The 23,218-nt window shown below is 32.7% G+C and overlaps 2 protein-coding genes across 10 annotated transcripts; both read right to left on the bottom strand.

Annotated features, from left to right (window-relative positions):
- Positions 1-455: 455 nt before the first annotated feature.
- LOC124946788 (probable chitinase 10) lies at positions 456-18,297 on the bottom strand. 7 transcript variants are annotated; one of them, XM_047488027.1, is made up of 32 exons: positions 18,166-18,297; positions 16,383-17,577; positions 14,253-16,306; positions 13,250-14,174; positions 11,229-11,560; positions 10,894-11,168; positions 10,733-10,783; positions 10,031-10,647; positions 9,758-9,943; positions 9,531-9,675; positions 9,096-9,461; positions 8,525-9,015; positions 8,218-8,446; positions 7,944-8,132; positions 7,577-7,865; positions 7,249-7,484; positions 6,250-6,629; positions 5,786-6,151; positions 5,527-5,695; positions 5,228-5,439; positions 4,831-5,167; positions 4,335-4,739; positions 3,923-4,249; positions 3,618-3,829; positions 3,264-3,542; positions 2,999-3,184; positions 2,622-2,910; positions 2,164-2,549; positions 1,590-2,030; positions 1,017-1,502; positions 721-846; positions 456-616 (listed from the first exon to the last, which is right to left on the bottom strand). In XM_047488027.1, exons 5-32 carry the CDS (start codon positions 11,552-11,554, stop codon positions 458-460), a joined length of 8,160 nt encoding a protein of 2,719 aa, XP_047343983.1. In that variant the 5' UTR covers positions 11,555-11,560; positions 13,250-14,174; positions 14,253-16,306; positions 16,383-17,577; positions 18,166-18,297; the 3' UTR covers positions 456-457. The 7 variants fall into 7 exon arrangements, with proteins under 7 accessions (XP_047343983.1, XP_047343982.1, XP_047343977.1 ...); XM_047488026.1 differs by lacking the exon at positions 18,166-18,297 and adding an exon at positions 17,890-18,021; XM_047488021.1 differs by lacking the exon at positions 18,166-18,297 and having other exon boundaries at positions 14,253-14,744; positions 14,952-16,306; positions 16,383-17,017.
- LOC124946793 (cyclin-dependent kinase 11B) lies at positions 18,047-23,218 on the bottom strand. 3 transcript variants are annotated; one of them, XM_047488041.1, is made up of 9 exons: positions 23,024-23,218; positions 21,393-21,767; positions 20,771-21,265; positions 20,488-20,679; positions 20,075-20,403; positions 19,666-19,992; positions 19,289-19,553; positions 18,971-19,201; positions 18,047-18,864 (listed from the first exon to the last, which is right to left on the bottom strand). In XM_047488041.1, exons 1-9 carry the CDS (start codon positions 23,137-23,139, stop codon positions 18,570-18,572), a joined length of 2,625 nt encoding a protein of 874 aa, XP_047343997.1. In that variant the 5' UTR covers positions 23,140-23,218; the 3' UTR covers positions 18,047-18,569. The 3 variants fall into 3 exon arrangements, with proteins under 3 accessions (XP_047343997.1, XP_047343998.1, XP_047343999.1); XM_047488042.1 differs by having other exon boundaries at positions 23,048-23,217; XM_047488043.1 differs by lacking the exon at positions 23,024-23,218 and adding an exon at positions 22,114-22,387.

Raw genomic sequence — 23,218 nt, 5'->3', positions numbered from 1 at the left:
CTGTTTTTTTTTTTTTACACTATCATTGAGCGTATTTAATGTAACGTTTTAATTATTTTTTACATATCACATATATCTACATTGACACATTTTTTAAAAGAAAATATTACGAAAATACATAGACAATTTGTTTTATATTATTAATGTCAAAGTTTTCTCAAGCGACACAATTGAAATATTTGAGAATATTGAACGAATGAATGAATAAACGATGAATGGACGAACGAATAAATGAATGAAATTCGAAATGTGTCCCTCGGAAAAGTTTGCTAATTCATTTACTTCTTATAATGTCGAATATTATTTCATTATGAGAACGTGCAATCTGGATAAGAAAAAATGAAAGACAAAGCAAGACAGATAATGCTCTATCTCACTGTTTGTGCCACTGCACGCCATAGAAATCTTCAAGTTTTTTGTAAGAATAAACCCAAGTGCTGCACCCAAGATTTTCTATTCATGTACAATCCTCCATTCGTAGTTTTTCTTGAACTAGTCCACGATTTAATGCAGCCAATAGAGGATATTTTCCACAGCCGCAATTTCCGGAAAAATCGTCCAAGTCAAGCGACCATATTGATCCTCCGCCGAGATTTAATTCTCTTATAAGATCGGCCTGTAAAAAAAGAAAAAAAAGAGAAGTCGAAAGAACAGAAAATTAATTTAAACACTTTTACATGCTAATGCTAATATTTATGTTAATGCGTCATTTTGCCATACCTTTTTGAATACATTTGATACGTCATCATAACTGACCCATTGATCATCCTTCGTTGCATACGAACCAACACAACGTTCTGTATCTTTGGTTACGTTCCATTTAGCATTTTTCACGTTATCGCATATCTACAGTAAAAAAAAAAAAAAAAGAAAAAAAAAAAAAAAGAAAGAACAAATTCAATAAAAAAAAATAATTCAATGTTACTATCTATAGAATTAATGACAAATATTATCTTACTCATAACGAGTATTACTGCGGAATTTCAATGATGCCGAGCTTACAATGTAATACTTACTTCGTAATAAGAAAGAAATCCTGGGACTTCCGTGAATTTTCCAGCATGTCCAGGTCCGGAAGACTTCAAAGGAAAGAAATTGGAACTTCTTCCAGTCAATGGTAATGCATTTTTGGACAAAGTGAATGATTGTCCGTATGCTGGGATACCTAGGATAAGTTTTTCCGAAGATGCACCCTGTTCAATCCAATATTTTAAACTGGATTTTACATTCAGATATTGATCTTCGTTAGCTGAACAATGATACAATGGTGCCACATGGCCAGTTTGACCTTCCCAATAACCATGATAGTCATAAGACATAACATCGATCCAGTCAAGATATTCAGAAAGTAATGGAACTTGGTAAGCAAGATCGATCACTTTTTTATTTGATGAAACTGCGGCTGACAAAAGTAATCGACGAGGTTTCAGTGCCGTTTTAAGATCTCGAAGAAGGTAGACGTAGGCTAATTTATCGCTCTTAGGTCCACTGCTACAGTTTACCTATAATTCATATCCCTTTTACATTCATACCCGTTCGTTTTTGTTCAATCTGATTTATTATTTATTGTTTATATTAGAAGGATTTACCTGCCAACATACTGGATATTCCCAATTGAGATTAAGACCATCGAATTTATATTTGTTCAAGAATTTAATTACGCTATCGATAAATTTCCTCCTATTAGCCGAATCACTTGCCATTTTACTATATTTGTCGCCCTGAGAATCTTTCCAACCTCCTAAAGCGATCGATATCTTAGCAGGATTCGAAGATTGAGCATTAAACAATATCATATCTCTCAAGAATTTTTCATCTTTTGTGTCCCAAGAGTCCGGCATTTTTATTGTTAAACTTTCGTCGTCTAATATTGCAAAACCGTAGATGACGTGTGTACAGAGATCTAAATCTAAATCCTGTACAATAAATCTTTCCACATTTTGTCTTTTCTGAGCCCAACTTGTTATGTAACAAACGATTTTCTTAAAGTTCTTCTCGCTAAGGGATAAAGCCATGAATGCGTCACTTGTCTGAAAAAAGAAAAACGTGTACGAGAATGATATAATATAATTATTAGATATTAAAACCTGATACAATATCGATTGATTACACAATGCTTTCGTAGTTCTATGTTAGTTTGAATTGATAAGTTCATGCGTGTACCTGACGTTGTCTCTGTCCCTTTTTACATTTACTATTTTCCGGCCAGTCGCATCGATTGTCGTTCCAGTAAAGTCCATTAGGGCAAGAACGCTCAGAAAGTTTACCAAAATTGCAGAGATAATACTTCGCACAATCATTCTTGTGTGGTATAAATAATTTATCACCACAATTACCTAAAGGTCCAATACCTGCTGGAGGTGGACCAGCTATTATTTCAACAGTATCATTTTCTTCGGATGATATGTCCAATTCTCCAGTAGATGTTGTCATTGTTGTTGTTGTTGCGGGTGGCAAATAGCTTGGCCGAGATGTAGATGTGGACTCGGTCGGCCACCAAGTGCTTATAGTTTGCGTGGTAGATTGATCAATATCAATGGAAGTGGATTCTGCACAAATGGAAAATATAAAAATATCATCCCTAAATTATTATTATTATATTTTAAGGTAAAAGTACAAACCTGATACTACTGGACAAAGTGGTCCTTCAGGATAGTTTCTCAAAACTCTATTCATTGTCCTTAACAAAGGACTAGGTTCGCAGCCACATCTATTCTTGAAATCGTCTAGATCTAATGCCCAAATCATGCCACCTCCAAGACCAAGTTTTTTTATTAATTCTGCTTTAATTCTGATCTGTTTCGCATCGTCAAAACTAACCCACTGATCCCCGTAATAAGCATAGGGTCCGATACGTCTCCGACTATCTTGAACTACCGACCAACCTTTCTTTAAGGTTCTTTCACAGATCTGAAAAGATGGAAAATAAAAAATTATATATTTGCAAGATGAAGATAGCGACAATGTAATTATATAGGAACAAGAGGATCATACGTACTTCGTAATATGATAAGAAACCTCTTGCTCTTGTAGCTTCGCCTGCTTCTCCACCTCCATATGTTGGTGCATTTAATCCTCTTTGAGTTCTTTCTGCCAAAGAGAAGGATTGACCGTACATAGGTGCACCCATTACTAATTTTTTCGGAGGTACACCCTGTTCTAACCAATAATGAACTGAAAAGTTCTATAAAAAGAAAAAATGCTTGAGTTTTCATACAAATTTATGATAATTATTAGACATTTATAGAAGTTAGAAAACATACGGCATTGAAAGTAGGCTCCCAATCACTAGGAAGTGCATACAGCGGAGCTACATGTCCGGTTTTCTTGTCCCACTGGCCATGATAATCGTACGTCATAACGGATATCCAGTCTAAATATTTTGCTAAGAAAACTACGTCATAGCCAGCATCGATAACTCGTTTACTTGGCGAAACAGCTGCGGATAACAGTAGACCCTTCGGTTTAAAGACTTCACTTAAATGCTGTACTAAAAGTGCGAAGCTTTCTTTATCAGATTTTGGACCCTTTTTACAATCGACCTAGAATATAACACATGCAAATAACACTTTGTTTGGAATGATTATTTATTAAATTGCGTTTACGCAAGAAAGTACCTGCCAACAAACAGGATATTCCCAATCTAAATCGAGCCCTTCGAAACCATATTTTTCAAGGAATTGTAAAACATGTGATGTGAACTTTTGCCTAGCGCTAGGTGAATTTACTAGACGACTGTATTTGTCACCTGCTGAATCATTCCATCCTCCGATAGCTAGCAATACTTTGATACCTTTTGATTTATAAGCGACTACCCTTTCATAAAATTCTATAATAAAAAAGGAATTGTTATGAAATAAAAAAAAAATTGTTTTTTTTTTTTTCTTACACAAACTTCTATATTTGAATAGAATATATTTACTGTTATCTATATCGGCCCAACTGTCGTGAGTCTTTATTGTTAAGCTGGAACCATCGAGAACAGCAAAGCCGTAAATGATGTGTGTACATAGATCACCATCTATATCCTCTGGAAGGAATTTTCCACCTTCTTGTCGATACCATGCCCAATTAGTGAAGTAACAAACAACTTTAAATCCTTTTCCATCATCAGGTATTATCGAAGTGGTATGTACAGGTGCAATATTTTCAACTTCCATCAATGTTGTAGAAATTGGCGTTGAAGTAATCTCCGAAGTAGTAGGTATCTTCCATTCTAATTCACTTCCAATAGCTGGTGGCTTGATTGCTGTATAATCGTCAAAGTACAAACACAATGAAGAAGAAAATAATAACAAATAATGAAATGAAAATAACAGTATAAAAATATGTACGTTTGTCATATTGATTAGGTGGCTCAGAGAGTACTTCTTGAAGCGTATGCATGAGTGGGTGAGATCCTTCTTCGCATCGTCCTCTAAAATCATCAAGATCCAATGCCCAGACCATTCCTCCTCCAAGATTCATGTTTCTGACAAACTGAGCTTTCCGTCGTATCGAATCAGCATCATCGAAACTAACCCATTGACTTCCCTTATAAGCATATGGTCCCATTCTTTTCTCAGGATCTTGAACAACGGTCCAGCCATGATTACGAATTCGATTACAAATTTCGTAATATGCTAAAAATCCTGCTGCCCTTGTGAATTCACCAGCGTTACCGGCACTTGCTGGCGCATTCAAGCCAACTCCAGCTTTTGGATCGTTTATTGTAAAAGATTGTCCGTACAATGGCATTCCTAATTGATGAACAATAAGTTTTAAAGTGAATTGTTTAAAATTCACGTTTAATATACATATGTGTATATATATGTTAATAAGTAACATTACCCATGACTATACTTCTGGGTGGTGCACCTTTCGCGATCCAGTAATTTATCGAATAATTCGCATTGAAATAATAAAATTCATCATCTGGATGAGAATACATTGGAGCAACATGTCCAGTCTTTTTATCCCACTGTCCATGATAATCATACGTCATGACTGCAATCCAATCCAAATATTTTGCTAAGGTAGGTACGTCATATCCTTTGTCGATTACTTTTTTACTAGGAGAGACAGCAGCTGTTAATAATAATCCTTTTTGTTTTAGGCTAGTACTTAATTCCTTTACTAATGCTGCGAAACTTTCTTTATCAGAGGCTGGTCCTTTCTTGCAATCCACCTAAATAATTGATTATATATTAATAACAAGTTTATTATTAATGGTATAATTTTGACATACCTGCCAGCATACTGGATATTCCCAGTCCAAATCCAAACCATCAAAACCGTATTTTTCGATAAATTTAATAGTATGATCGATAAATTTCTGTCTTGCTGCAGGATTATTTACTAAACGACTATATTTATCACCAGCCGAATCATTCCACCCTCCTAAAGCCAATAATACTTTTAAGCCACGTTTCTTATAAGCTATAACACGTTCATAGAATCCTAGAGAGAAATAACAAATGAATTACAATTAACTCAGCAATAGTACTTATCATATTATATTTATGTAAGAGATATTGGTGGACGTACGATTATCATAATCGGCCCAAGAATCATGAGCTTTAATTATTAAATCAGAATAATCCAATACGGCAAATCCATAAACAATGTGAGTACAGAGAGTATGATCTATGTGCTCGGGTAAATATCGTCCTACACCTCTGCGATACCATGCCCAATTCGTGAAATAGCAAACAACCTATATTAGAATGAAAACAATTGAGAAATACTAATATATACTTTATTTATAATAAATGATAAGAAAATAAAAAGAAACTATAAATGTTACCTTAAAATATCCTGAAAGTGGTGAAACCTTATCAGGATCTATTTCAGCAGGAGATAAAGTCGTGGATTGAGTTGTACTCTGAGTTGTTGTTGCTTTTTTTGTAGTAGACACTGTAGGCCTCTCAGTAATTAATGTAGTAACAGATCCAATTTCAAGAGGAGGTTTTGTGCTAGGTTTTTCAGTTACATCCTCCTTATCGTCAATATCTTCTTGACAATTAGCTCTCGATGGCCAATCACAAATACGACTATGCTTATTAAAATGCAATCCTGGAGCACAACGGAAGATTTCTTGGCGGCCCCATAAACAACCTTGGTAACTTCCACAATCACCAGGTACGTGACTATAACTACCAGAGATACAGCTCTGCAATAAAAATTATATAGATTAATTATAATCTATGTTAAATTTATTAGACGTTTTAAGAAAAGCCTAGACCAACGTGTATACGTTGTATAATCCACCTTCGTAACTGTGTCCTTTACGACGAACAAAGCATTCTTCATTGGTTTCTCATTGCATGGTTTCTTGTATGCCCAATCACACATATTTTTTTCCTCATTCCAGTTTAATCCTGGACCACATTGTTGAGACACCAGATTCCCATTAACGCAGACTAAAAAGTTTATACAGGAATTTGGATAGGGGTAATATTGACCATGCTCGCATTCTTTCATCGGTTTTTCTGTTGACATAATGACAACGGCGGGCCTTTTAGTCGTGCTCGGACGATGTATATTGGAAGTAGTCCATGCTGGTGTGGTCATTGATGTTGGTTTTTGAGTTAAAGAGATCGTCGTCTTTTTCGAGGAACTCCAGGTTGGTCTGTGGGTTGATGTGGTGCCTAAACAAATAGTATAAACAAATTAACGATACATTAGCTATATATATATGTCGCTGTTTATTCTTCGTCAACTCATGATTAGTACCATTTTGGAAGATAATATAGGGTAGCGATATGCTTGTCGAAAATATGATGAAAAAAATACATGCAAAGCCGATATGGATTTCCATGTTTTCCTCAGTCACATAGAGAATAAAAAACGTGATAAAACTACAAAAGATATGAAATCTAAAGAAATACTGAATAGTTAAACAATATTAAGGCGATACATCACGAGGTTTTTTGCTTGAGGCTATAGTTGTAACACCAGTATAAAAATGTATAAATAGTGAACATGTTTATTCGCTTCGGCATGTAGAATGTAAACAGGTTTGCAAGTTTTGCTTGCATGGTAACGGATGAGAGAAATTCTGCTGGTGGTCCATTGAAAGATTGCATCATTTTATGGAAATTAAAAGATGATGAATAATAATGGATTTACAGTATAATTTAAAAAGCCACCAATCATGGTTTTTATATAATGATAAGTTAAATGTTGAAAACTTCCGTTTAACGATTATCTAATGTATTATTATTTTTAACGCAAAGTAGATTAAAATTATGAAAATAAAAGACTTACTGATATCGGTTTGACATTTCGAAATTGATGGCCAATCGCATATACTACGTAATTTGTCCCAGTGTAATCCAGGTGCACAGCGTTCTCGTTTTAACTCTTTAAGAACGCATCGATAATAACTTCCGCAATCAATGGGATCAGGAGTATATTGACCTTCACTGCAGGATACAGGAGATATTGGTATATTTTCTGTTGTACTAGAGGGAATAGTAGCGGGTGGTAAATAACTTGGAGCCCTAAATACGATAAATAATATAGAATAATAAAATCAACAATTCGATTATGACATGCATTATTAAAGTTCTTGGTGAATTTTAATAAATTCTACCATGTCACTGTTGACGTGCGTATTGTTGATGTCTCATGATGATGATGATGATGACTCGATGATATGGTAGGTTTCTGAGTCCAACTGGATTGTGTCGTACTTGGTTTTTCAGTCCATGTTGGCCATGTAGTAACTTTAGTTGTCAACGTTGACATTGGCTTTGTCGATGCTGGACCACCCTCGACAGCATCGCTATGAGTTGTCATTGTTGGTTCTGGTGGTGTCACAGGTTCTTCTGGTCGTTGACAATCTTCTTTCATATCGTTTGGTGCCGGTGTACGAAAACGACCTACGAATGAATAAATGAAAAGATGCTTTCTTTCTTTAATATAAAATATAATTTTTAGCAAATCATTTTATCACCCACCTAATGCACGATTTATAGCTTTAAGAAGCGGGAAACTCTCTACACAGCAAAGATTTAAGAAATCGTCCAAATCGACAGTCCACATTGAGGCTCCACCATAATTGTTTTGTAATATATATTCACCCTTCTGAAACACGCTCTTTCGATCTTCATAGCCTACCCATTGATCTTTATGATAAGCACTTGGTCCTGAAATAATGTAAGTAGTAAAGGAACACGAAATAACAAAGATGATTGATCAATTGTGAACATTAATGTGAACATTAACTTTTACCTGATCCTACGGTCCAATCGTGCCTCTTGATTCTGTCACATATTTCATAGTAAGCTAACATTCCTGGTTGTTTTGTAAATTCTCCAGGTAGACCAGGGCCTGTAGCTGGATCACCAAGTCCCGTTTTATGAGAATCAGAGAGATGATAGGCTTGACCATATAATGGTATCCCGATTAACAGTTTTGATTTATCAGCTCCAAGATGTACAAGATATTCCATTGTGAAATTCTGAAAATATATTTTAACTATAAACTTATCGGTATTTAATTTCGTAATAAATTATCAATTGAATGAAAATTTTCATACAACGTTATAATATATACGGCCATTGTTATTCATTTCATATAAAGGTGCCAAATGACCTGTTTTCGATTCCCAAGCACCATGATAATCATATGTCATTACTGAGGCAAAATCTACTTCACGTGAAATCTTCGCAACTTCATAAGCCTGATCGATAACTTCTTTATATCCTGACAAAGCTACTGCTAATGTGAGTTTGGGTGTTTGCTTGTCAAACTCCTGTCTTAATTCTTGAAGGAGCTTTGTGAAATTAGGTTTGTCAGAGTCTGGACCTTTTTTACAATCGCTCTGCCAACATTTCGGATAATTCCATTCGAGTGACAAACCATCGAAGTTATGTTTCTTTAAGAAACTTATCGTTGCTGAGATGAATTTTCTACGAGAAATAACATTGCTTATCAAACGGGAATATTTATCGCCAGAACTGTCGGTCCAACCACCAAGAGCTAAAAGGACTCTGGTTTCTTTAATTGACGTCACTCGTTCGTATAAACCTACAAAGAGCAAAGATTTTCATAAAAATGTCATTTAGTTACATAATCATTTATAATAAAAAATTGATAATAAGACTGACCATTTTCTATATCTGCCCAGGGATCAAAAGTCTGTATCAACAAAGTGTCTGGATTTAAACTGGCGAACGCATAAATAATGTCGGTACATAAACGAGAATCCAAACGTTCTGGTACAAACTTTCCATCTGCTTTTCGGTAAATTGCCCATGAAGTGACGTAGCAAACGATTCGTGGACCTTTTTGTGTCAATTTTTCCATATAATTTTCTTTTTTTAAACCGTTTTGATTAACGACAAAATCCATTTCATGCAAAACAATTTGATCGGAATAACCAGGTTTACAAATTTCTGGATTAGTCTTAATACAACGTCCTAGTACAGGATCGAAGAGCCGTTTGGGACCACAATAACCGTGATACATTTTACCTTATAAAAGATATTAACGAAATTGTCAGATTATTTCGTCACTTTATTATCCAGTAAATTAATTAGTACCTTTAATGCAAGAATAAAATCCAGAACAATTCTCTGGATCAGCGAAAAGACCTTTTTCAGAACATCTTTTAGTAGATTTACTTTCATACAGTCCTAATGCATTCGTTGCAGTATTCAACATTGGCCATGGATTACCACAAATACCCTGTATAATTCGTGTAATATGTAAAAATATGTTAATAAAATTTTTCATTAAATTTATTTCCACTTGACGTAACTATAAATACCTGAAAATCATCTAAATCCAAAGACCACAAAGAGATACCAGCAAGTCCGTTAGATCGAATATATGCTGCTTTTATTTTCATTGATATAGGATCTTCGTATCCAATCCATTGATCTCCACGTTTCACATATGGACCATCTTCGTCTCTCCCAGATATCCATGAACCTTCCTCTAATCGTTCGCATATCTGATCATAAACGTTGATGTGTATAAATTAAATTCCATAAAAAGTGAAGAAATATGTGATTATTAAAAGAATACAAATATGACTCACTTCATAATAGGCGAGTCTTCCATTAGGTATTTTAGTATATGGACCAGGGATTCCAGATCCTAAAACTGGAGCACCAGCATCAGTGAAGTTTCCAAATTTAAGTGTGTATCCATCACCGAAAATTGGCAAGCCCAATACAGTTTTGGATGCTTGTTCCATGCCGGCACGTTCGAACCACTTATTAACTGCACGAATTACGGATTTAAATGGTGCAGGATGAAGAGCAAACTTTTCTCTTTTTAAATCGAAATCGTTTCGCCAAGGCTTCAATATCACTACATCGAAATTCGAAATGGTTTCTCGATGGATACGATCTTCAGCATGAAGAGCAATAGCTAAGGTCAATCCTTCGTCTGCTAAATTCCTTTTTAGGATTTTCGAAAAAATCTTTAAATCTGTTATAACATTCGTTTGCCAAGTATCTCCAATTTGCCAGTCTATCAGGACACCATCAAAATCATGTTGATCGATGAAACTCAGTATGGACTGAGAAATTTGTTCATAATCAGCTTCATTCAATTTATTGGATTTAATTCTTTCGTTGGGAAGCATGATCGATATGAGAATACGTAATGATGGATCTCTTGAACGAAGACCTACAGCTGTCTTATAACCACCTATTAAATAGATAATAATTAATTAATTATGGGAACCATAATGCAAATTTTCGGAATTTTCATTGTGAAGTATTATATCGATTACCTTTAATTTCATCATATTCGTAATTCCAGGGTGTCACCTTGAAATCTGAATCTGCAACAAAAAGACAAAATTCGATAAAAAAAAATAAAAAGGAAAAAAAAAATAAAAAAAAAAAAAAAAGAGAAAATCATCTCTATTTTATTATTCGTCTTATTATTTACCCAAATTAGCTCCGGCATATATCAAGTGAGTACATTTGTAATCCGGTAAAGATGCAGGTAATAAAGAGAACGGTTCCATCCTATGAGCTGCTCGGGAATCAAAATGACAGATGACTTTTGGATCGAGAATCCGTTGAATTCTACCTAAAGTTGGTGGTGCCAGTGGTTCGATCCATATAGATTCGTGTTCTACTCCCCCAAAAAAGGGTGCCTCTCGATGTTCAACAGCATCCCTAAGTGGTAATCTCTGTTCCACGATACTGAAATTCAGCGTACTATGAAAAATTAATGGCCAATAAAACAATAAAATGTTTAATTTAATTCAGCAAACCAACCTTGCTGAATGACCTTCGTTTTTTGGATCTTTACGAAGTTTGATAGCACTCGAAGGTAAAGCTTCGACAGCATCGCGAAGTGGAATCCTATATGATCCAAATTCAACATTTTCTTTCGATTGATCTTGAAAACGATCGAATTCGATAGATCTAGGAGGGCTTTCAACTGCGCCACGTTGAAAGCCAAGTTCATTTAAGATCTCAGAATTGTCTTGAGTTGTTTGAAATTTCCAAGGTGGTGGTGGTAAGATTTCACGCGCTGGTACATCGTGTAATGGTCCCGCATAAGAAGAGCCGATCAGCAAAAAGACAATTCCAATCAGCATCGTACCCTGAAATCGATCTCATTTATTTCGAACAATTTTTATCGACGATCGATGATATTGACATTGACTCGTACACAGTAAATAGGAGCAAAGTGTGAATTGAAAAAAACATACACGCGAAAAGCTAATTATAAGCGTGGATATATGCATTCCCGATGCCGGCCAAACCTGTCTTCGTTTCGAGCTACGAGAAAACGAACAAGAAAAAAAGATCCCTGGTAATGGGAAACCGGTGATCGAGTTCTATCTAAGACCATGAGAGATTTTTGTATGTATATAATTTCTTTTGCTAGTTGTCATTTGTTTTTTTTTTTCCTTTTTTAATTATTACTACGATCAATAAGATCGAATGAATAGGGTTGTAAGTTGTATCGAATGACATATTATTTCAGACTAAGTATATAATACATAATATATAAATGTTATAAACTATAAATTATAAAATAATTAATATAAATCCTTTCTTTAATTTCTTTATAATATTTATGAATAAGCAATCATGAAAGGTGTGCCGATCTTATTCACCACTCTGAGTCACTATGAATGGTACATGTATTACGAATCACGTATTCGGAATATAAAAGATAGTATCCCTTTTCGCTGACCTTGACGATGAACGACCATGGCTATTACATTGATCGATATTGCTATCTTGAATAAAACGAGTACGATGACCGGTTAGGATACGATCGGGAATCAGATCTCTCGTTGTTTTGTGAAATGATATTCGATGTATGATCGATGATGCTTGAAATTTATAATCGGATATATTTCACCGTGCTACGTGACAACTACATAATCAATTATAATATTGTTTCGATACGATGATCTCATAAATATTTATATTATTATGTAGCTTAAGCCGATAATCCGATTAGGTCGCGTATCTAACATTTGTTTGTTTGTTTGTTTGTTTGTTTTTTTTTTTCTTTTTTCTTATGATCGATGAAGAATATTTTTTATATAATTGTAAAATTTCGAAAAAAATATATCATTCCGAGTTCTCTCTTCTTTCTTTTTTTTTTCCTTTTTAACTCAAATAGAACGAAATTCATTTGCTCGTCACGATGGCTTTCAAGTAAGTAAATCTCTTTCCGATCTATTGTACGATGGTAATGCAAGGCCATATGCATGAAGAAGACATCTGGCATAATGCAAGTCGCATCTTTTCTTTCGTTCTATCAATGTCAAGACTCCTTGTATGGAAATCGCCGTTTACCTCAATGCTAACAGTTTAATAATAAACTTTAAATATTCATTGAAGGAAAAAGAGAAAAGATAAAAGTGAGCGACAAGATAAAGAGAAAGACGAAAACAGTATGCAAGGTTCAATGATCGTTGTGAATGATGCATTGTTAAAAAAAAGAAAAGAAAAGAAAAGAAAAGAAAAGAAAAGAAAAGAAAAGAAGAGAAAAAGAAAAGAAAGAAAAAAAGATAAAAAGGAAAGGAAAAAGATAATGATTCATTAGAAAAGCATAAACATATTACGTTTCCAAGTAGAAAATCTAATCAGTAAAACTAGTCAATACGATAACATTATATACTTAGTCCGATTAGTATCTGATTGTTAATCATTCGCATATGCGTATGTACGTGCGTACAAAATCATTTCCAAGGTTTCAAAACGAGACATTTATCAAAAAATAGAAATAACATTAATATATTAGACTGTCGAATTTATCAAGTATTACATACGGGAGTAAGACTTTGAAAAGTCACTCTCCGGGTAACGTCGAGGGAAACGTCCGCTTTGTCGATTCTGCCGATCAACCCTTAGAATGTTGAAATTGAAAAGGTTTGAAGTGATCGGACGGTAGCACGCGGTTTGACAGCACTGATCAAAAGAATCACTGAAAGTGATCGGTCTTTTCCTCTTCTTCTTCTTCTTCTTCGATGTCGGTTGTTAGTCGTTCGCGATGAATTTTAAAAGGCACCACACAGAGCCCTCGATAGAGAGGACTAATCTGGACGCACGAATCTGGTATTCCGAACGCGAGAGGACGACCATATATACCTACACCATCGATAGCCCCTCGACCCGCACCCTTCTCTCTTTCTCTCTCTCTTTCTTTCTGTGCCATTGCTTCTTTGCTGTGTCCTTGACCACGAGAACGTGATCGCGTAGAGGCAGAGACCATTGGTGCCAACGACACCAAGCCGCTTCCTTGCAAGCCAAGGGGTGCGAGAACTCCATTTGGAATTGGCTTGTTTGATTTGGAGGTACTGTCTCACTTCGAAGAAAAGACAATCGAGAAGCCGTTCTCTTATGGAATATTAGATCCGTTCAACAAATATATTGTTAAGAGGGTGCGTCGGAAAACATCTAAAGTCGATGAGTGTACGAGGAAGAAATGATGAAATTGATCAATGACAGGATAAACAATTAAGCATAGAACGATACCTTGTAAAATGATATCTTAGGGTTGAAAGGAGCGAATTAATTGTTGATGAGCACTTCGTTTATACATCCAATGACTTTGGATTTTTACAGGATTTTCAGGATATTGGATTGTGAATTTGATGTTATGAGAAATTATCTAATTATCTAATTAAGAATTCAATAAATCTTCTTCATCTTTCAATTATATTATTCATATTCTATTTTCTTCTTCTATTTACCCTGAAAAATTTTATTTTGTTAATTACGCCTTGAATACATTCAATAAGATTTTAGAGAAATATAAAAAGTCATAGATACATTGGGATGAGGATTGGGGACGCGCTGCAATTTCATTTACATATACCAGATCTCAAAAGAAATTTTCTCCCTTTTCCTTAATCGACAAATTGTTCAGTTCTTCTCATTTGCATCCAAGTTTTGTCTTTATTCTTGTTTTCTCTTTTCACTTTCGTCGACCTGATAGGGACTAAGAAAAGCAATGGATTTAGAACGGGGAATAACGAATTTCTTCGAAAAATAAGGTATTCGAAAGAATGTCAACGAATCCCCTTGAACTTGTATATGGCCAAACAAACAGAATCAATTTTCACCGAAACCAGAAAACTCCAGAAAGTTATTAATAGCGTGAGAATGCGCGAGCGGGGCTGCGAGAATGTTCTTGTTATCTTCTCGTTTTATATATCGTTGAAAACAAGGATCTACCTTAAACGAATACATATTGATTTCCTTGTAGATTCTTTTTTGTTTTTTTTTCCTCAAGATAAATTAGTATCTTTATTGTTCGCCAATCTATTGAAAGCCAAACAAGTATTTTTAAATGATGCAAAAAAATATATTTATATAGCAACAAATTAAATAGAAACAATAGAATAAATATATTTACAATACTAAAAAGTGTATATACTTGTAATAAGAAAAAAAAAATTAATGAAAGAAAAAGAAAAAGAAAAGAAAAAGAATCGACATTTTGTAAAAGTTTTAAAATAACTTTTATACATAGTTAATGAGTCCACTTCATTCGTGTAGGAAGTTACAAAACTATACTCAATATGTGGATAACGAATTAATATGCATTGAGATCAGTGACCTCCGTTACTGAAATCCACTTTGCGTTTTGATGTGTCGCATCTTATTATGAAGCATTAGTAATACGGTCCATTAACTATTATAAAATACTGTGTCTTCAGAGATTATCTTTCAATTTTTTAAATACGGACAAGAGAATGCTATTAATCCAAGGACGAATAGAAATGCTATTACGTAATTTAAACGATTGTATTGTATAATCGCTTAAAAATTTCGGCAATACATTTGACATGTAAAAAATCTTTCTATTTTTCTATTCTGTTGTAAATTAAGTACTTCTCTCCTTTAAAAGCTGTATCTCCACCTACTAATGATATGCAGATGAAAAGATAAAAAAAAAAGGAAAAATGAGTTAGAAGATTAGATCGATGTTTTAGAACGTTTGAAAAATCGACCCATTAGAAAGTCATAATTAATAGTTTGTATTTTAAAAAAAAATATTTTTCATTTCTCATTCTTCCAAGAAATATTCCCAGAGTTCAATGAAATTGAACAAAAGACTGTTGATGAGATACATTCGACACACTTCGACGTGGCAAAGATCTAATCCTTGCTATGATCCGATCGTGTCTTCCACTACCACTTTGGAGGGTTTTAAGAACGGTTCAAGGACGGGATGTCGAGCTAAGCAACTTTTCTGGTTCGTGGGTTAGTGACCCAGGTCCCCAACCCACGTTTCGGGATTTCTATCTCGCATATGGACTCTCATGGCGTATGGATTCTCTTCTTTCTATTTTTCTATTTTTTCTGTCCTTGCCCTTTCTAAGATTGTTTTTTATTTTATTGTTTCTCTCTCTCCCTCACTCATTCTTTCTTTATTATTTATTCTTTTCATATGTACCAGAATATATATTGTCGTCCTTAAAAAAGAGAAGCGTTGTCTTGAAACAAAGGGTCTCTATCTCTGCTTATTGATCAATCATGAATCTTCTTCCTATATTTTTCCATCATGAATAACATATATACTAATGAATCCAATAGATAATCGAAAAGTTAACGATCTTATTAATAAATATTTTTACATTCGTAAAAATGTAGAATTAGGTCGTCAATCGTTCTTGTTAATTTATTGGTTATCGCATCAATATATAATGAGATTGTCTATGTTAACTAAATATTTTTAATAGGTTCGAATAGTTTGGTAATATCGATTAGAGAATCCAAAAGTTAATAGATTTCCATTATATTTTTTTTTTTTTTTTTTTTCTTTAACTTCTTACAACATATCTTATTTTTCTATCCACTGAAAAATAACGGAGGTATACCTGTATATGATAATTAAAAAACTGCAATATATTATATAGATAATGTATACACCAATGAGTAAGTTAATTTAATTACCTCATCGAAATAATAAATCTATTTTTATTTATAATCTGTCATATTTATCTTCCATACACGAAAGAAAGAAATTAGAAGCACTCTAATGCATTTACGTAAAAAGACATCTTCGTCGTTCAAAAACAGGAGACATGTCTGTAACAGAGCAGCCTGCTGTCACAAACAGAGACAATTCAATGCAGCTTGAGTAAATCAGTTTAGTATAAAAGAAGCGTGTTTTCCAAGAAACGATAACATTGTCTTCTTACTTCTCCGGCAATATACTCGAAGCAATTCTAAATTTCTAAGAATATAGAAAGGTAAGGATCAATTTTAATATTTTATATTAAGTCTCTAAAGTATTATCCTGAGAAAAGTTTTTTGAATTATTAAAATCATTTAATTTAATTAATTAATATTACTTAGAAAATTATTGTTTTCATTTTTCTTTTTTTTTAACTAATTAACACCTTACATACGGTATAATTTGTCGTATATTGATATACGTGCAATGGGTTTATTTTTAATGATATACAGTTGTTGAGATACAGTAAACTTGACACCAAATAAAAATCATATAAAATTTGAAGTCGCATTTAATTTAAAAAGTTTTATGAATCTAATATTATCCTGACATAAAAAAATACGAATGAAGTAAAAACGGGATTTTTTCGCATTATAAAGTGTTAAAAAAGAAGTAAAAATTTTGCGAAAGATCTTCGTTTATCCTATGTATGTGCATCTACAAATTCTTGCTGTTTCTTTCAGTAGAAGGATCAAAGCCAAGATCATCATGAAGTTCTTATATATTCTCATTCTTATGATTGGAATTATCTATCAGATATTTGCCACCATGGATGATACAGAAAGAAATGTCTTCTCGATGAACGTTCCTTATGGAAGAGGATTGGTAAAATCTTTTTTTTTTTTTATATATTTAATTAATTAACAAATTATGTCAGAGTATCAATTTTTTAGTATAAATTTAAATTACTGATATTAAGGAACAATGCATAAACATGATCTATGAATAGGAGAATGAACTATAAAGTTGTATCTCTTAATAAAAAATAATACTTAAAATTGACTTTTTTCTCGCAGGACAACGAACTGCAACTTGCTAGATTGTTAATGGCATCGCCACGGCTTTGCTATCCAAAACGTAACTCCGAGATTATCAATACTTTACTGGGTCTTCCAAAAAATATGAACAATGCTGGAAAATGAAATATTTATGATAGAATTGATACGGATAATTATTTATAAAAATATGTATATTCTATTAATAAGTTTTAATTGCGATTGTAAAAGAGTGCTTTGTTCTTGAATAACACAATGAAAATCAAAGATGTAACAGAACAAAATTTTTGTTATTTTATTTCTATCATGTAACTAAGTTATATAAATATAAATTAAAAAAAAATAAATAAAAGAATGCGAAGAAATAATTTTTGATAAATTTTATTTATTTATTTATTTTTTTTTTTTTCCCCCATTACACGCTTATTAATTTAATTATATTTCCTACCTCTATATATATTTTTAAGAGATATCTTCTTAAATAGGGTGAGAATAATAAAAACAAAATTGTATAAGCAGGTAATTTATCATAAATATTGCATGGCTGATTTTATAATCATAGACAAATCCATCTTCTTAATCTAGTAAAAATATGGGAAACTTCATGCGTACCATTTATATATTTCATTTATGTCTCGTAAGATTACATAAAATGAAGAATTCATTAAAAACTATATACAGTATAACGTTTTTCACATAATTTTATATTACAAATGAAAATTACCTTGCAGTAAACAGAAGTCTTAAATGTATATGTTGTTACCCATGTTGTTACACAATTATATGAAAATAATCATTTTTGAATCGTCGAGACCATAGATAGACATAGGCATTGTCTATTGCGCCATTATGTAAAAAACTCTGCACAATAAATGGTTAACGCTATAAATCAATTTAAATAACTTTATCGATCATTTGATTATATTAATTAAGTGTTTGAAAAACTCATAAAAATGCAATACCTTCTTTTTTTATAAATTACCCTCCAATACCTTGACGAATTTATTTGTAGATATATATATATACATATATATATATGTGCGTGTGTGTGTATGTATATATATATATATATGTATATATCACGAAATTATATTTATTTTCTTATCAACGAAAAATTCGTCAGAATTGTTAGAACTTTAAATGGAAACCACCTCCAACAGGTGGTTGTCTTCCACCATCCATCAATCCCATGTGAAAGCCTGAATTACTTAGATCAGCATCATCACCATCTCCCAACTGTTTGTATTCTTTTCCACCACTAGGTGGTTTGGGTGATGCATTTGCTGTTCTTTGTCCTAATTCTGATTTAGCAGGCCAAGTGGGAAACATTTCTGGTGCAATTGGTAAGGGTGCTTCCGTGAAATAGGGGTGTTTCAATGCATCCTCGGCTGTTATCCGTTGTTGTGGATCGTACGTTAAAAATCTAAAAAATGTATTAAAATAGTTAAGATTAATTATTTCATTACATAATTATTTATTCAGAAAAAATAGGTCTATGGTTAAGTTAAATAGGTTAAAATGTTAATTACTTGTTTAATAATTCAATTCCTAGATCCGAAAGAGACAAACTAAATCTTTGTTTTAAATTATTTACAGGATAATGGGCAAATGGAATTTTTTGAACCATTGGTAATTTACTATATCCTGGCCAAATACGATCACTTGGTGTACCCAATTCCTTAAATATCTTATTCAATTGATCAATTTCCGATTTTCCTGAAAAGAGAGCTTCCATCCTCAGTAATTCTGCAAAAATACATCTGAAAGAATATTTTAATATAATTAATGTTCCATGCATTTTCTAATAATATTATAGTTAATATCATGAATATTAATATGCTACATACCCTACGGACCACATATCAATGGGTGTACTATACTCATTGCCACCTAACAATAATTCTGGTGCTCTATACCAAAGTGTCACTACAACTGGTGTGTATTGTCGCAATGGAGAACCATATTCACGAGCTAAACCAAAATCGCCAACTTTTAGAATACCTCGATGACTTAATAATAAATTTGATGTTTTTAAATCTCGATGAAGAATCCAATTATCGTGTAAGTGTGCTACCGCACGTAATAATTGTTCCATAAGACACTTTACCTCACCTGAAGTAATAAAAATTTATTCCATTACTATCTAGTAAATAAAAAATATATAAAGTTTAAATCTTATGTAAATCTATAATGACGTAATAAAAGAAAGTTAATAAAATCTTACCAGGTATAAAAACTTGTTTCTTCTGCTTTATTGTTTCTATCAATGACTTTAGATCATGCTCTACATAATCCATAACTATAAATATCTTATCCATGTTACTACCAACAACTATTTCTCGCACAGTTACGATATTAGGATGTTGTGCCTTCAATAGAGTATTAATTTCTCTTAAACTGGTAATAGGAAATCCTTCCTTTTCTTTCTCCATTTTTAATCTTTTTAATGCAACGATTTCATCCGTTCGTTTATCGCGTGCTCTGTATACAACACCATACGTACCTTCTTCTATACGATTTAAGCATTGAAATTCTTCAACGCTTCTACAACCTAAAAAAATAATTTTCTTCTTTATGACATGAAACATCAAATTATTGTTTTGTTTTTAAAGATAAGCGAATATAAATGAAACCTTGAATGGCCGGTAAATATGGAGGTAATTCAGGTTCTTCGTTTTTCTTTTCCTCCTCTTCCTCTTCTTCCTCTGCATTCTTGGCAGTACCATTCGGATCCACATGACCAGGTGAATCTCCGTCCGAATGATCAGACTTTGCTAAACGTTCTACAGACAATGGACTTGGATTATTATAATCAGATCCATCGTTAGAATCACCGTTAGAACCCTTGTTTGATTCATTTGATTCATCGTCCTCGTCGCTACTAGAATCCGAAGAATCAGAAGAATGTCTGTCTGATGATCTCTCGTGTATACTTCTTTGTCCATCCGAAGAATGCCTGGATCTGAAAAAAAATTCAATTAAACGACAAATTATTTGTATAATTTTTGATATGGCACAATGTATATAATTTATAACATAAACTTACTCGACCGACTTTGAACGTCCTTCATCGGATTGCGCTGGACTAGGACTTTCATCTGATAACTCAACGATAGATGGGTCTTGACAAGTTTCAGGACTTAGTGGTCGCTTTTCACCTCGTTTCAATCGTCTAGCTTCTAATTCTAGACGTGAAACTTCTTTTCTTCTAGCCATTTCTCTATCTGCTTCCAATAATCTATAATTTTAAAAACGAATTGTTAATACTTTAAAGGGGGAAAAAAAAAGAAAAAAAAAAAAAAAAAAAATTATAATTTGTTTCTTATCACCTTTCTTTTCTAAGTTCTTGCTCCGTCATTTCCTTTGGTTCTTTTGGATGTATTTGAATTTCATTGACCTCCATTTCATCGACTTCTATTTCTGTATTCACAATTTCCATTGCTTCTCGTAATTGTTTCTCTCTGTGTTCTTTCTCTCGTTCAACTTTTTCTCTTTCTCTGTCACGGAATCTATCATGTTTATGAGACCTCTTGTGTCGCTTCTCACTCCTCTCAGTTCTTTCCATCAAATCTGCTTCAGAATATTGCTCTTCTAAAACTCGAATTTGCCTGCGTTCTTCCATTCGAATATCACGGCGACTACTTCCATCATCGATAGCTCGCATATCACGACGTTCACGTATTTCTTCTATTCGTACTTCTCGGCGATCTCGCGAATCACGAATTTCACGAGAATCCTCTAAGCGTATTTCTCGTCGGGATTCAACTTTATATTCACGTAATTCACGAGGATCCTCTCTTCTTTCTCTTCTCTTATCCAACAATCTTAAGAAAAATAAAAGAATTAATGTCTATTATGTAAGAATAATGGAATACAATATATAAATTTGAAAAAAAAAAAAAAAAAAAAAAAAAAAAAAAAAAAAAAAAAAAAAAAAAAAAAAAAGGATACCTTTCCCTTAAATCTTCTAATACTCTATCACCCGTAGAACGTTCCTTTCTCTCATGTCTTGATTCTCTATCCCTAGAATGGCTCTCCATTCTCTCTAATCGTTCCATTCTTTCTCTTTCCCTTTTAGAAACATCTGATCTCTCTGATCTGTCCAATGGATCCATACCATGTCTACGATGTCTATGTTTGTCCCTATGTCTATCTTCTGCACGATCATGATGACGCGATTTGCGTTCTTTTTCCTCGCGACGATCCCTTCTTTCATTGTGTTTCTCTCTTCTATGAGAAGATCCTGATTTTCTATGCCGAATTACGGCCTGTGGTGGTTTTATATCCAAGGAATCAGCTGTATCTCCGCCATCTTCTTCTGAAAAACTAAAACATGTAATATTTTAATATATAAATGCATATTAACTATATATGTCTTATATTTAAAAATTTTATTTTATTGATTAATATAATTAACAATAACAAAATATCAAAATAAATGAATATTTTATGAACAATTGATGTAGAAATAATATAAATAATCTATATATATATATATATATATATATATATATATATATATATATATATATATATATATATATATAAGATTTAGAAGATATGAAAAAAAATAAATAAAAAAAATAAAAGAAGAAACAATCGACCGAATATTTTAATTAACAATTAATGCCACATTAATTTTATGTACGTTTGATATATTAGAATGTAGTACCTATAGAATCTCGGTAACATGAGCATTCCTCGACATTATGTACATACGTAACGCAATACTTTATCACTCAACACACTGTTCGAACCTTTTTATCAAGGAACGTACATAGAAAAGTTATCGAAAATCTTAATATTCCAAAAATATAAAAGAAGTTCGCATAAATCATATGATTAGTAATTAAACATAATAATATCTTTCCTCAAAAAAAATTAATGCACTTGTATTAATCACATATATTACGCGCGTCTTTACCCATTGATTACTCAAACTAGACTACAGCGGCGCTATCGGAAAAACTATGAACTAAAAAGTATCAATAGAAACTTTTAACGTGGTATGAATTATACGAAAGAGTTGGCAACATTTTGTTAGGTTATTTTACTTATTTTTAATATAAACGAACAGAATATCTATGATTTTATTCAACATTATATGCATATTTACGTAAATGTTCATAAAATATCATAATACAGTACGATCATATTTTTTTTTTTCATATATAGATAACAGCATTTGATATAAGATAGATAAGAAGTAGGTTAAATAGAAATTATTATTTTACTGTATAAATATAAAATATATAACAAATATTCTAAGGTAATGAAATGTAAACTTCTTAAAGAATCGTTATCATTATACATTTATGCTCTAAAGTAATAAATAATTGGGAAGTAACAGAAATTAATTCTATTAACTTTAACAAATTAAATATCAGCATGCATGTGCACAAATATATGTGAAGCAACTATAAAAGTAAGAAATATATATTCTCTTTTGGAAATATATATATATATATATATACATATATTTCCAAAAGCATGTTTAACAAAGTAAAACGTAAGTAAAACGTATAACTCTTGTAATATATTCAAGCATGCAAGTCTATTAGGCAAGCGACATAAAAACTTACTTTATTATTTTAAGGTTACAATACCTGAAGTCATCCATATCTTTCGATGGACTTTTCTTGATTTCTCCGTCTTCACTTTGATTATCAATATCCATGTCCGCTCCGTCTTCCGACATATTTTTAACCTAAGACCTTCGACCTCACAATCCACTGGAACTACCGACGCCCCTTTACAATATAAAGACGGTTAAATTT

Source organism: Vespa velutina, chromosome 2 (genome assembly GCF_912470025.1).
Source record: "Vespa velutina chromosome 2, iVesVel2.1, whole genome shotgun sequence".
NCBI classification, from domain to species: Eukaryota; Metazoa; Arthropoda; class Insecta; order Hymenoptera; family Vespidae; genus Vespa; species Vespa velutina.
The sequence above is the reverse complement of the archived record's forward strand: the minus strand, read 5'-3'. Positions and strand labels throughout refer to the sequence as shown.

Bases quoted from the DNA above. Each gene is read 5' to 3' on its own strand.
- LOC124946788 (XM_047488027.1), bottom strand. From the start codon at position 11,554: ATGCTGATTGGAATTGTCTTTTTGCTGATCGGCTCTTCTTATGCGGGA. The intron at 9,676-9,757 runs GTATTTATAGTT...CGAATTATACAG, and splicing joins TGGATTTAGATGATTTTCAG to GGTATTTGTGGTAATCCATG. The intron at 7,866-7,943 runs GTGGGTGATAAA...ATTCATTCGTAG, and splicing joins AGCTATAAATCGTGCATTAG to GTCGTTTTCGTACACCGGCA.
- LOC124946793 (XM_047488041.1), bottom strand. From the start codon at position 23,139: ATGTCGGAAGACGGAGCGGACATGGATATTGATAATCAAAGTGAAGAC. The intron at 21,768-23,023 runs GTAAGTTTTTAT...TACATGTTTTAG, and splicing joins TGTAACCTTAAAATAATAAA to TTTTTCAGAAGAAGATGGCG. The intron at 19,202-19,288 runs GTATGTAGCATA...ATATTCTTTCAG, and splicing joins ATTGATATGTGGTCCGTAGG to ATGTATTTTTGCAGAATTAC.